This window comes from Mauremys mutica, chromosome 16 (assembly GCF_020497125.1).
Source record: "Mauremys mutica isolate MM-2020 ecotype Southern chromosome 16, ASM2049712v1, whole genome shotgun sequence".
Lineage (NCBI taxonomy): Eukaryota > Metazoa > Chordata > Testudines > Geoemydidae > Mauremys > Mauremys mutica.
In genome coordinates, this window is record NC_059087.1 from 1419624 (window position 1) to 1432861 (window position 13238).

A 13238-nucleotide genomic window follows, 5' to 3' on the forward strand; every position below is an offset into this window, starting at 1 on the left:
TACAGGCTAGCAATCTGAACTTCCCTAGGAGGCAAATAGTTTTAAATAATAATTAGAGTTCTAAGACATCTAGATGAACGTAATATTGAGCGGGGAGGGGGAGAGGAAACCAGCATGGCTTTTCTAAAGGAAAATTGTGCCTCTCTAATCTGTTAGTGTTCAACACAATAAAGCATTTTCAATTGCGTAATTGGCTGAGCGAAATGAGACCTAACGCAACTTTGGTATTGCCTTGTTTGTAAGGTGATAATTTTTGGAGACCATATGCAATCTGTTCCAGAACTTCAGGGAGTGTTCCTGGCATCAGTGGAAAGAATCTTTTATTCATTTTTGGTGATGCTCAGAAAGCCAGAAAAGCCTGATTCCACTGAAAGCAGATGTAGTTGTGACCTCTGATGCCTATCAGCCAATCACAATGCGGAACTGGGTGCTGAGAAAAGGGAGGAGAGGGCAGTGTTTTTCAAACTGCGGGTCGCGACTCAGTAGTGGGTTGTGGAATGTAAGGCACTGGGTCGTGGTGGCTCTGGTCAGCACTGCTGACCCCAGGCCATTAAAATTCCCATCGGCGGTACTGCCAGGCTAGTCCCTACCTGTTCTGACCAGGGCTCCGTGTGCTGTCCCCGACCCAACCACTGGCTCTGGTGGGGGGTGATGCCTGTGGGCAAAAGCCACACGGAGCCGCTTACGCGCTTCCATCTAGGAGCCGGACCGGCTGCTGGCTGCTTCCAGGGCGCAGTGCGGTCCGTGGTGCCAGGACAGGCAGGAAGCCTACCTTAGCACCCCTGCTGTGCCGCTGACCGGGAGCTGCCCGTGGTAGCCCTGCACCCCAGTCCCCTGCCCCAATCCTGAGCCCCCCCGTACTGGAGTCCCTTCCTGCACTTCAAACACCTCATCCCAGAGCCTGCACCCAGAGCCCTGACCTGCTCCGGCACCCCAACCCTCTGCCCCAGCCCTGAGCTCCTCCCACACCCCAACGCCCTCATCCCCAGCTCCGTTGGGTCGCAGGCATCAACAATTTTCTTCAGCTGGATTGCCAGAAAAAAAGTTTGAAAACCACTGGACTAGAGGGAGCGGGGGCTACAGCCTTTTGGGGATGGGAAGATGCAACACAAGGCTAGGGGTAGAGCTAGTTGGAAACTTTCCTATGGAATGTTTTCTGTCAGAAAATGCTGATCCATCAAAATCGACATGTTCTGTGGGTATATGCTGATTTCAACAAAATTTTACTTGAAATTATGTAGGTTGGCTGATCCTGCCTGCCAGCCAGCCAACCTACCAACCAGGAGCTGTTGGTATGGGCCATGAGTTTGGTCTACAGAAGCAGTGAAGTGTGAGAGTCTCTAGTTCATTTAGATTTTCAAAAAGTGTTCGACAGAGTCCTGGGCATATGGCTACTAAGGAAACTAAATAGTCACAGGGTCAAAGATAAGGGTCTGTTGTGAATTGACTAAGAAATAAAGATAGAAATAATTGATCAATTTTCAGGATGGTAAAAGGTTCGGGGGGCTACAAATATCCATTTTTAATATAGTTATCGATGGTCTACAAAGCGGGAGAGGTGAGCAATGAGGTGGCAAAATTTGAAGAGGCCATAAAATTATTTAGAATAGCCAACACTAGAGAAGGTCGAAGACCAAAGCTAGGTAAATTGGTAGCACAAGAACAGATGAAATTCACTCATGACAAATGCAAGGTAACATGCATTGGAAGGAATAATTTGTACGATCATATTACTGGGTACTAAATTAGCAGTAAGATCTCAGGGAAAAGATGTGGGCAGCATTGTGGACAGCTCTTTAAAATCCTCTTTCTTGTGTATTGGTGATTAAAAAGGGAACAGACTATTACGGTGAATAAAGCATGTGATAGAAAACATTATAATCCCATTCTATTCTATGCAAGCCCATTCATTAACAAATCTATAGGATGCCAGCATCTGAAATGTGTGTGTTCATCTTTGGTCATCCTATCTTAAAAGAAAGCAGTAACAGGAGAAGAAGGGGCCCACAGACAGGTGGTAAACAAGATTCAAGGATTGTGGTATAATGAAATATATTGAAAAGACTGTTTTTAGGTCTCTATCATTATTTTAAATACCTCTACTGAGATAGAGGTATTTAAAATAATGCATGGTGCAGAGGAGATGCATCGGGCATTCCTAATCACCAGTTCTTATAGAAGAGCAAAACGTTATTCAATCAAGTTGAAAATCAACACATTTAAAACCAACAAGAGGAAATGCTTTCTTTGCACAATATATAATTAACTTGTGGAACTCACTGCCACAAGATATTAAATCCTGTGATTTTTTTTGGACTTGATAAAGTAATTTAATACATAAATAACAAAAACCTTTACAATCATGGAAGTAGAGATCTGGGGGGACCTCAAGTGGTCATCTAGTCCATTTCCCCCACACTGAGGCAAGACCAAGTATACTTAGCCAATCTCTGAAGGTGTCTGCCTAACCTGTTCTTAAATACCTCCACTGTTGGAGATCGCACAACCTCCCTTGGTAGCCTGTTCCAGGGCTTAACTGTACTTAGAGTTTTGAAAGTTTTTACTGATATCTAACCGAAATCTCCATTGCTGCAAACTGAGATGATTACTTCTTGCCCTACCTTCTGTTCATATAAAGGACAGCTGATCACCATCCTCATTATAACAGTCGTTAAGGACTTTGAAGACTGTCATCTCCGCCTTCATTCTTCTTTTCTCTAGTCTAAACATGCCTGTTCTTTCAACCATTCCTCAAAGGTCAGGTTTTCTAAATCTTTGATCATTTTTGTAGCTCTCCTTGGGACTCTTTCCAGTTTCTTGACTGCTTTCTTAAAATATAGTACCTAGAACTGGACAGAGTACTCCAGGTGAGGCCTCACTAGTGTTGTGCAGAACAGAACAGTTACCTCCTGTGTCTTGCATAGGGTGCTCTTGTTAATACATTACATTACATTACATTACATTACATACAGTTACATCAGACAGGAAAAAAATACAAGGGCTGTAAACTCATGACTGAAGGATATAAGTCTAATGATGAAGGTTAGGAAGAAACTTCCTTTAAGGGCAGCTTACTACGTCAGTATCCATGATGGGGTTTCTAGCTCCTTCCTAACTGGCCACAGTTGCTGACAGTATACGGGACTAGCAATGTGTACCTTCATATAGGTAGAGCCCTACTGTAAGTCAGGAGTGGCAGAAGGTCCCTAAAAGTGGGGGGGCACTAGCGCCTAAGCCATGGCCCTGCCCCCATTCTGCCCCTTCCCCCGAGGCTTCCCCCCCCATGCCACTTCTTCACCCCCAAGACCACGCCACCCACTCGCTCCTCTCCGTCCCTCACCCTGTTGCTCGCCTTTACAGTTGTTAAGAAGTGGGAGGGCATAGCCCCCTGGTCCCCTCTCTTCTGACACCCCTGCTGTAAACCCCTACAAACAGAGCACTACTGAGTAATAAAACTTGTGTTGAGTTACTGAGAGAAGCAAGAGTTTCATCTTCTGTAGGCCAGGCATGTCCCCTCCCTTCATGGTCAGTGCTGCAGCTGGTTTGTTTTGATTCCAGTTCTCTCTGTCTCCTGTACTTTGATTGATCAGTGAACTGTGTTCCTTTTTATTTGCTGCTGTTTTAAATTTGTAAGTGGTTATGTTGCACAGACCTTATAATAATCTCTCTATTAACCCTTTCCAGCCCACGACCTTCCCCAGAACAAGACCTCAGCTGCGGCGCAGACTGGCAGCCATTTGCAATGCCTCTCAGTCCACTGCACGGATGACATGGGTGAGTCGAAGGGCCGGACTGCGGTGCCGACATGGAGATCCCTGCACTCAGACATCTCCAACAGATTTGGGACTTTTGTGGCTGCCCTGACTTGAACAAAAGGAAATTATTTTTTTCTCTTTTTAATTTTAAAGGGCCGCTCCTTCTAGGTGGACTATTTTTATAGGTTGGTACCTGCTTAGTGGCATATGGACTGGAAAGGGTTAATTTAAAGTAAACCTCAATTTTTTTAATCTTCTGCCACAGTATGTTACCAGTGTTAACCCTTCTGCAGTTAGCACACTTTTGTTTAAGATTTTCCTGCTAGATCATTTCCCCCATTATTCTGTAATCTTGGCATACATTTATAGATGAGGCCTTTTCCTTTTTCATCTCAACGTATGTCCAAGTTGTGTGTCATAATAAGACAGATACTTCTCCTTCTTTTTGTTTTTTCTTTTCTTTTCTTTTTTTTTTTGCCCCTTCCCCCCCCCCCCCCTCCGCTTTGTTCAGTGCTTATTAAAATGGAAATCCTGAAGAATAGCAGTTCAGGAATAAATGCCGGTTGAAGTGAAATTGTCATCATATTATATATTGACACCAAGCTTTCGTCAGTCACATACAAACCAAACAATTAATGCTCTATTAAGTATTCAGTCTGTGATTTTTGTCTTTCCTGAGATAATTTATTTTTTGTTATCAAGAATACATTCAGCCTTCATCTCTTGCTGTTAAGTGGAAACAACTATTCAGTTTATTTGCTGACTTGAAGCCCAGATATAGAGTGTTATTCTGAACAATAGGGCCTGGAGCGGTAAAGCCTGGTTGACCAAACATGTTTAAAAAAAATAGAAACTGCCAGTTAAAGCATTTTAATCCCTTTTCCACCAAGGACCAAGGTTTGAGTGGGATTCCTTACACCCTTCTCTCTCTTACTGGGGAGGCATGGGGAGCGCAGATCACCTCCAGGACACAGTGTGTATCTAAAGTCCCCACATCTTTAATTTTGCTCCCAGAAGAAGGGAAGTTTAAATACCACATTATCTCTATAATGGTTGAAGCAGGGGCTCCTTTTAAGGAAAATCACATACCAAACCCCCTTTGTACTGTGCTCTTCCTGTGAAACAACTTCCTGGTTACGTGAATGTAAAAAAGCTCTGATTCCTTGACATGAGGAACTCCCCTGTGCTAGGCTAAATTTAAATCAGCCATCCAGCCATTACTTAGGCCTTGTCAACACTACCACTTATGTCAGCAAAACTTATGTCACTCAGAGGTGTGAAAAAAACACCCCCTGGACGACATAAGTTTTGCCAGCATAAGTGACAGTGTGCATAGCGCGATGTCAGTGGGAGAGCTTCCCTTGCGGACACAGTTACCGCTGCTCGTTGGGGGTGGTTTAGTTATGTTGACGGGGGAGCTCTCTACCGTCAGCACAGAGTAGCTATGTGGGAGATCTTACAGTGGCACAGATAAGGGTTGCCACATTTCTTATTTCTGGTAAGTGGACCCTCGAGGCCCAGCCCCCTTCTTTGCCTCTTCTCCCCCCGCCCCCCTCCAAGATACCTCCCCCCGTTGCTCACTGGATCATCTCCACCCCACCCCACCCCACCAGCTAGGCTCCCTCTGCTCCGGGGCTGGGACAGGAGCTGCTGCAGCCTGACAAGGAGCCTGTCTGCAGGTAGGAGCGGCCCCAGCTGAGGGGGGCTGGCAGGAGTTAATGACTCGGCACCTCCTCTTGCCCTGCGGTAACCGGATTGTTGGTGTCTGGTCAGTACATCTGACCAGACGCTGCCAGGTCCCTTTTTCAACCAGACTTTCCGGTTGAAAACCAGGCACCTAGCAGCCGGACACAGAAGCCAAAAACCAGACTGCCTGGGTAAAACCCGGGTGGGTGGCAACCCTAGTGCAGTTGCATCAATACAGCTGTGCCACTGTAAGCTCTCTAGTGTAGATGTAGCCTTAAATTACCAAAGTAGTCAAAAGTCAGCACTGAAGCAAAGGCGTCATTTTTTGACTAAAGAAGAAGGTGCCTCAGACGGCTGGTAAAGTTTTTAGTATAGCTGCTTGTCCCCTTTTTCCACAGCAGGGCTTTGGTGCCATTACTCGAAGTGCCACCCTTTAATGTATGTCACTGAGAATGTTGAATGTGTGAGATCAGGCATTTTCAGGAGTGGAACCAAGCATGAAGCTGGGAAATTTGGTACATATCAGTAAGTACTGGTGGGTATCCTTTTCCTTCTAGCCAGTCCTCACATTTGTGCACCTGTATGTCAGAGATTAGCATTCTCTAAACTGCCCAGGGTGCTGGTGGAGCCTAAAGTAGATCCCATAATTCCTGTTGGTAAAGACCGTTTCTATTTGACATTTGTCGTGTTTTAAGGACAGTATTATTAGATACATACAATAAAAGGAAACCATTCTTTCCTGCCCTTCACAGATAATACTCATCAGGACAGAAAGCTGGAAACAAATGAGCTAAAAACAAAAATTAAAAGACGATTGGACACTGGTGTGGTTTTACATAATGCTATTTATAATTTGCGTAGCCTCTGCTTACAGTAAGACTAAACGGTCCCACCCTTGTTCAGATGTGTTCAGTCCAGTGATGCTGGAACAGTTTTTTTTTAGTGGGTGTGCTGAAGGTGGCAACCATGTATTTGGTGGTGGTTACTATTTCAAGCCAGGGGGTGTGGCAGCACCCCTACTTCCAGCACCCATGACTCAGTCTCCTCCACTCCTTTGTGGTTACTAAGACCATTGGAGGATTAGATCATAGCTGTGAAATAAAGGACTGAAACACCATGGTTATTTATCACTTGCTTCATGGATTCACAGTGTGCCCCTTTTTGAGAGTTGGTGTTCAGAGGTCTCTCTTGAATTTATCTTGGATGGTTGCATTGGGCCATTGGTTTTTAAGCAGAGTTCTGTATTGATACCACTGGGGAGGGAATTGTGCTTAAAAACTCATGGTACATTGTGGTACTGAAATCTTTCAATCATGCTGTTTCAAAACTCTCAACATTTTAAATGAAGTTACAGATGGTATTTAACTTGTCACGTTCTCCCAGCTCTCTTATTTGGAACAAGCTCTCATTGGCCTTACGTGGATTTATTTTCCAGTTGTGTAACTGCTTACTGAGTTGACTTGGGTTAATTTTTTTTTAAACTAGGAAATTATAAGGGTCCTTGAGTTTTAGTTGGTCTTTGTTTCAGAATTTAAAAAACATCCCTGATTTTGAGAAGCTTTTAATCTTTTTAAAAAAAGATTTTATTGACACTGGAACGGTTACTGGAATATGGAGTTTGCCTCTGCTATAATTTGGTGAATATGGAGTTAGCTTGTATTCACGACACTTTGCTGGATCCAGATGAAAGGCTCAAATCTTCTGCCCTTCACCTACTCTAAATAACATTGTCTGAGGTAATGTATCTCCCGATGTAACAATTGTTACCCAGCCTCACTTTGGAGAACACGCCCCAACCCAAGAAAGCACAGTTTAAGTCCCAGTTCAGCAGAGTACTTACATATATGCTTAATTTTAAATATAAGTAATTCCATCTCTAGTCATCAAAGCACTTATGCATGTGCTTTCCTTGAGGCACGTGTTTCTCTCATTAGCTTTAATGGAATTTAAACCAAGTTTTAAAAAAAATTAGTAAGAGGGGGAGGAAATTTGGTTCGGTCTTGGAACTGCTTGTTTATTTATCAAAACTGTTTGGACAGTATTACAGATCTGCTTAACCTTTTTGGTAGCTTTGTTCCATCCACCATGTCTCCCTGACTTGTAAATGGCTTATTCTCACCTTAACTGAGGGACAGAATGCCAGCTGCCTAATAGTAATTATTGAGGTGATACCAGCACATTGCAGTGGGATTTCAGGGTGCCTATTTGCAAAATTCTGGTGGAATAAGGTGTATGCATTTACTGACCAGGTCAGTGTTTGTTACTAAGCTTTTGTTACCTGTGATAAGTTTCCTGTCCAGCTTCTCCATTGATTTGATGATAAGTGCGCTGATTTTTTTAAACATATACGAAATATCAGCAAAGCACTAGATTATAAAAAAAGATGTAGTTTCTGGAATGATGATACTTGTCTTCATTTTTAAAATGATTTGAGAGCTAAAGATGAAAAATGCTGTGTGAGAGCTAAGTATCACTATATCCCCATTTTATAGGGCAGGAAAGCTACAGGGTGGGGAGTGACTTGAGATTAGTCCCAGAGCTGGGACTGTAACACTGTTCTCCTGACTCCTAGTCCAGTGTCATACCCATTGGCCTATCTGCTTCTTCAGTATAATTTTAAAACTCCTGCCTTTGAGGACAATCTAATCCAATAAGTAATGAAATTCAGTGAATTGCAAATGCTGCGAAAGTGACTGCATAAAGACAAAAAAAAAAGTTTAAAGTGCATCTGCATATTTTGAATGACTTCATGGGGTTGAAAACATGGCACTAAAAAGCCAGTAGTTTTATGGTAAATATGCATTTATCATGTGTACAAGTTTCATTTTGTGTTGCAAACAGCTGCCTGAAATAATATGGCTTCATACTTGTACTGCAGTGTCCACTTTGACCTGCCTGGCATTTTCAGTTGCTGTACACAGGCACGTAGTCTAGGCATCAGTCTAAGCAGCATTTTAGAAATTAAATCTTTTAGTTCCTACCCCTTGAGGGTAAATTTCTCCCTGCACAGCGTTTGCTGACTTTTTTGATATGTGTTAAAAGAAATTTCATATTTACACTTCGAGTTTAAGCATAGTACCATATTGAGCAAAATATCTTTTTTTGTTTAAGTTATGGGGAGTGATGAGTCAAAAAAGAATGAATAGGCCTTATTTATTAAATGCTCCTTGGGAGTTTTCCACAGGTCATGTTCTCATAGGGTTAATATTTCTCCGTTACTATAGTTAAGTTGTTCGCTCTCCAGTGACATGAGTTTAGATTCATTTTCATTTAATTAAGGTGAATTTCAGCAAATGTGGAATGATTTCAGGATTAACGTGATATGGTGGGTGGAAGGGAAATAAAAATGAAAATTTTGTCATCTACTTCATTTAGCGAACTACTCTGAAACCTGTATTTAGAGGTGGTTGTTCTAAGGCTAGTTAACCTTTCCAACCAGGAAATCAGTTTGAAGGCTTTCTGGCACAACACTAAGGCTAAATGTTCATTAATTCCTTAATGAAGAGCTGTGTAATATGACCACAAGTCTATCTGCTGTAGAGCAAGTCATGTTTGCTCTAATACGAAGAAGAAATAGAATTGGTAAATTTGATTATTATTTTTTTTAAAGCTGCAGTGTACCCTTTTCTTTAATTCTAGACTCACAGCTGTTCAGTGGATGGGATATAAGAGCTTAATCCATTCTTATAGAATTGTTTCTCCTTTATTGCTTAAGGCTAATGGAGGAAATAGTCTAATTTTGTCTTAGAATTTCTCTATTAAAATTGTTGGTTTGAGTCCATCCGTTCATAGATTTTGACTGATGAAACTGCAGGCTCTGAATTCCGGCAGTTATAACTTTATCACTATTCACTACCCAAGAATATTACAGCTTTAAAACAGCCTTAAGCAAAGGGATGTTATTTCTTTGTACTAAATTTGGTTCATGGATAAGAAAAAAGAATCATAACACTGGTAATCCGTACTGCATAGCAAACTCTTCTGAAAAATGTTATTGCACATGTAAAATATGAAAACTTGACTCTGCTGTGTGTTAGGCAATCCTGTAATCTTTTTTCTCTCTTGTTAAATTCATTTCTTAAATGCTTGGTTGGAAGACTGTGACAATAGCTCATGAAATTGAGTGTTATTTTTCTTTCTTTTTTTAAATATGTAAAGTGCAGTCTTCTGTATTCATGCATATTGTATATATCTGTATATGTTTTACTGAGCAACTAAATAACAATAAATATGATGTTAATGGTGGCTATTGTATATTTCATGCAATGTTTTAAAATTATTTGAATAGAGTCTTTCCTGAGATTCTTGGGAATAGTGAAATGATGCAGTTCAGACATAGTGAGAGTGAAATCTTTGCTCTGTTGAAGTCAGTAGTAGTTTTGCCATTGACTTCACTGGAGCTAGGATTTCCATCTGCCTACCCGATACCCGTTTGTTTTTTTAGGGGGAAACTTGCTTCCATGTGGAGGCAGGACTAGATGGTGCTGAGGCCATGTGCTGCTCTCTGGACAGGGGTGAATTTCATCCTTGGTGAGTCTTGCTACACTTGACAAAATACACATCAAGTTTCCTTCTGTTCACATAGTTACCACCTTTTATTATTCAGCAAGATGACAGTGCATATAAATCCTTGTTACAGTTCCTTAGCCAAATCTTATGCTTCTATTGCAATTCTAAGGATCTTTGATTCTTTTATATCTGACCTGTGTCATATTGGACATACAATTTAGCACAGGTTAGGGCTAAATTGGATGATTATCTCTTAGAAAAGTGTTGTTTTTAACCTTTATAATATCTTTCTTGATGTCCCAGGGAGTAGTTCTTTGGCTGGAGCACATTGACAAGCATGGCATAGACTACTAAATCCACAAAAAAGGTGGCTTTTACAGGAAAAAATATATACATTTAAGTAATATCAAGTCTTATCTTCCCTGTTTTCCAAGGGCTTCCTTGGAGGACCAGAGAACTGAAGTGTTCTCAGTCAGAGGAGCAGGCGTATTGGATTTTTCACAAACCTAGCTTTTTTCTCCAAGTGTTTCTCAGGATTTTGAGTGAAACTGGTGGAAGCAAAAAGCAAGACAGACCAGAATTCTATATGTATGATCAAAATCTCTTCTCCTCTCAGTTGTTCAGGTTTAAACACTTTTATGCTACTACATTCCTATTAATCTTCCAAAGAGTTCTCCAGCAAAAACAGAGAGTGACAACAACAAAAAAGTGCAACCAATTTTTTTTCCGTTTGGGAGTACCTTTAAGAGTGAATTTTGGATGATGCTGGAGACAACTCCACAATTTTCTCCAATTAGCAGCTTAAAAACTCAGAATTTCACTTTTTGGTGAGCAAGTGTGACAGGAGGAACCAGCTACTATGCCTATGTCTTACCAGGATCTCTTTATGCTTCATTAGGTAACTAGTAACTCATACATAATGCATCTGAGTATCCGTATAACTAAACTACCAATATAGTATGTCCCATAGAAGGCCCTCTAGATTTTTCATAATCACCTCTGTTTTCTTTAAACCAAAGTCCCGTCGAAAATGCAAGACCCTCAGCTCAAGTAGAATAGAAAAATAAAAAATTGTATTGAGACCCTCTTCAAGTCATTGTAGTGAGAATGCTTTACTTCTTTTAAAATCTTGCTTGAGTCACTGGGTAAAGAACAGTGTATCATATATACATGTAATTTACCTGCAAAGATATGTGATCATCTCTCATTGAATTGGTTAGATCCAGGGATCAACAGGGAGGGGGATTTTTTAATCTTACCTGTGAAGACCTCACTATCTTTACAATACTGCGTTATGTTAAATCTGGTAATTATGCTTTAAATAGTTTGTAATGCTGATCTCTTAAAAATCTTGTTAGTTTTTATTTTTTGAAACCCTGTTGAGGGTGTGAATTTTAATATTCTTCATGACTCTATGGACTCCTACTTCTTGCCATGAAAAGTACAGTCTTGTACTCGCAGAAGGTCCAGGGAAAACCTGCAAAGTGGTGAGACAAAAACACACCTTTCACTTTCCTGGTTTTATTAAGATTTTAGTTAATGTGGTTTTAATTTTCTGGTTCATTTGCAGTCTTGAGAGAGAACTCTAGGCAAAGTTCCTGGAGTTCTTTCCTTAAAGGTGAAATGAACATAGGATGAAATACAGCTTATACTACCTACATTTTCTCCACAGAACCAGATTAAAAAGGTGGATTTACTGAGCTGCTCCTACAAGCTGTCTGCTCCTTTTTTTCTCAAGTCCTTGCTCTGTATAGTCATAGGTTCTAAGACTAAATGGGCTTGTCCGTATGTGGGGTTTAATCTGCAGATTTTCAAATTAATCTGCTTTGAAAACATTTGTGTATGCATGAGGCGGTTCCTTGTAGTTCTGACTCTGCGTCTATTGTGAATTCAGGAGTCCTCTTTCAAGTCAAGGTGAGTTAACTTTGCTGTGAAATGAATTAGTTTGGTCTGTTGTTCAGACGTGTGCACTCCATGTCTGCCATGCTGAAGGTGCTGAACACTAGGAAGATCTCCTACTGATCTCCTAGAACCTTTCTGAGTAAGGTCATTCTCAGCCTCCTAGTCGCCTGCCTCACTGTAATGGCACCTAGAGCCAGGCGAGTCTAAAGGAGATGCAGAGAGGATCACATCCAGCTCACCCCAGATTCACTCAGCTAGCCCCTCAGACGCCATATAGGCACCTCCAAGCAAATGCCAGACTAGGAACTTAATTCCCAACCCTTTCCCCCCTCAGCCTCCAACACAAAACAGCAGCGTCACCCAGCACGTACCACATGGTCAGAAATCCCAGCACACACATCACTGATCATCTCCAAGGTTCCCCCTGTTGTTAGTTGCTACCGGTGTGTAGCTCTGCTCTTGTTCGATGATGATAACAGTTGGCTGCGTGCGTGTTCCCTCTGTGTGCTGCCCCGGCTCTGCACAGATAGCTGACACAGCAAACCCCGAGAGAATCCCCAATGACCACAGACTCTAATAAGGTACGAAGGCCACCAGCCAGGTTTATTGTCAAACGAAGCACAGTAATAGATTCCTATAGACTCTACAGGACATACTATGAATATGTGCCCCCTGGCAATGGACACAGCTCAGTCAGTGGCGGGACACTCCACTGCCCCCTAGGCTGGACAAAGATGCACACTCTGGGACCTACTTTTATACCGTTACAGGACAGATTACTCATCCCTCCTGACGTATTGAGGTACAGCCCCTTGGCTCATTACGGTGCTGTCTCCCCTTTGATCGTGTTGTTCCAGACATACAGATCTAGCCATCATGCTGTCCTGTCTTTAAGATGCACCTGCCTGTTCCTTGTTATGTCTATGGAGTGTCCTTGTATCAGGCTGTCCAGGTGCCATCTTGGCACAAGTTCCTCTTATTAGCTCTTATGTGTAAACGCACCTGCTTCTAACAACCCTCTTCTCGCTAATTTCTGTGAGTGAGGCCTGCCTCTGGCTCACACCCCAGCTTTTGCTTAGCAGTGCCTGGAAGTACTTTGGTTCAGGCTTTAGGCCTCAGACTGGGCCTCTGACACAAGAGTTTGTTTCAGGGCCTCATCTTACTACACTCCCAAGACTGGGAAGATTCTCAGGGAGATAAAGCCAGAAATGCACGTTTAAAAAATGCTATGGAAGCCTTGCTGCAATATGAATAATAACCACTTGTCATTTTTCAAAATATCCCACCAGTTATGGCACTTGCACTGGTCAGTCCCTTAGGGAGACGGCCATTCTCCACAGCCGTGCACCTGGGACACCTGAAGGAGAGAATATGGAAAACAGGATG

The 13238-nt window shown here is 42.0% G+C and overlaps 1 protein-coding gene across 7 annotated transcripts in view; it reads left to right on the forward strand.

The window, feature by feature from the left end:
- MN1 (MN1 proto-oncogene, transcriptional regulator) overlaps positions 1-13238 on the forward strand; it is a 193127-nt gene that overhangs the window by 40324 nt on the left and 139565 nt on the right. For 2 of the 7 annotated variants that reach the window (XM_044990344.1, XM_044990345.1), the window contains one exon: positions 3685-3774. The exons of 1 other annotated variant lie outside the window; for it this stretch is intronic. In XM_044990344.1, coding sequence (XP_044846279.1) covers positions 3685-3774 — 90 coding nt within the window. Of the gene's footprint in view, positions 1-3684; positions 9677-9885; positions 9972-13238 lie in introns of those variants that run through there. 4 more of the 7 variants (XR_006573932.1, XR_006573933.1, XM_044990349.1 and 1 more) reach the window with 3 other exon arrangements.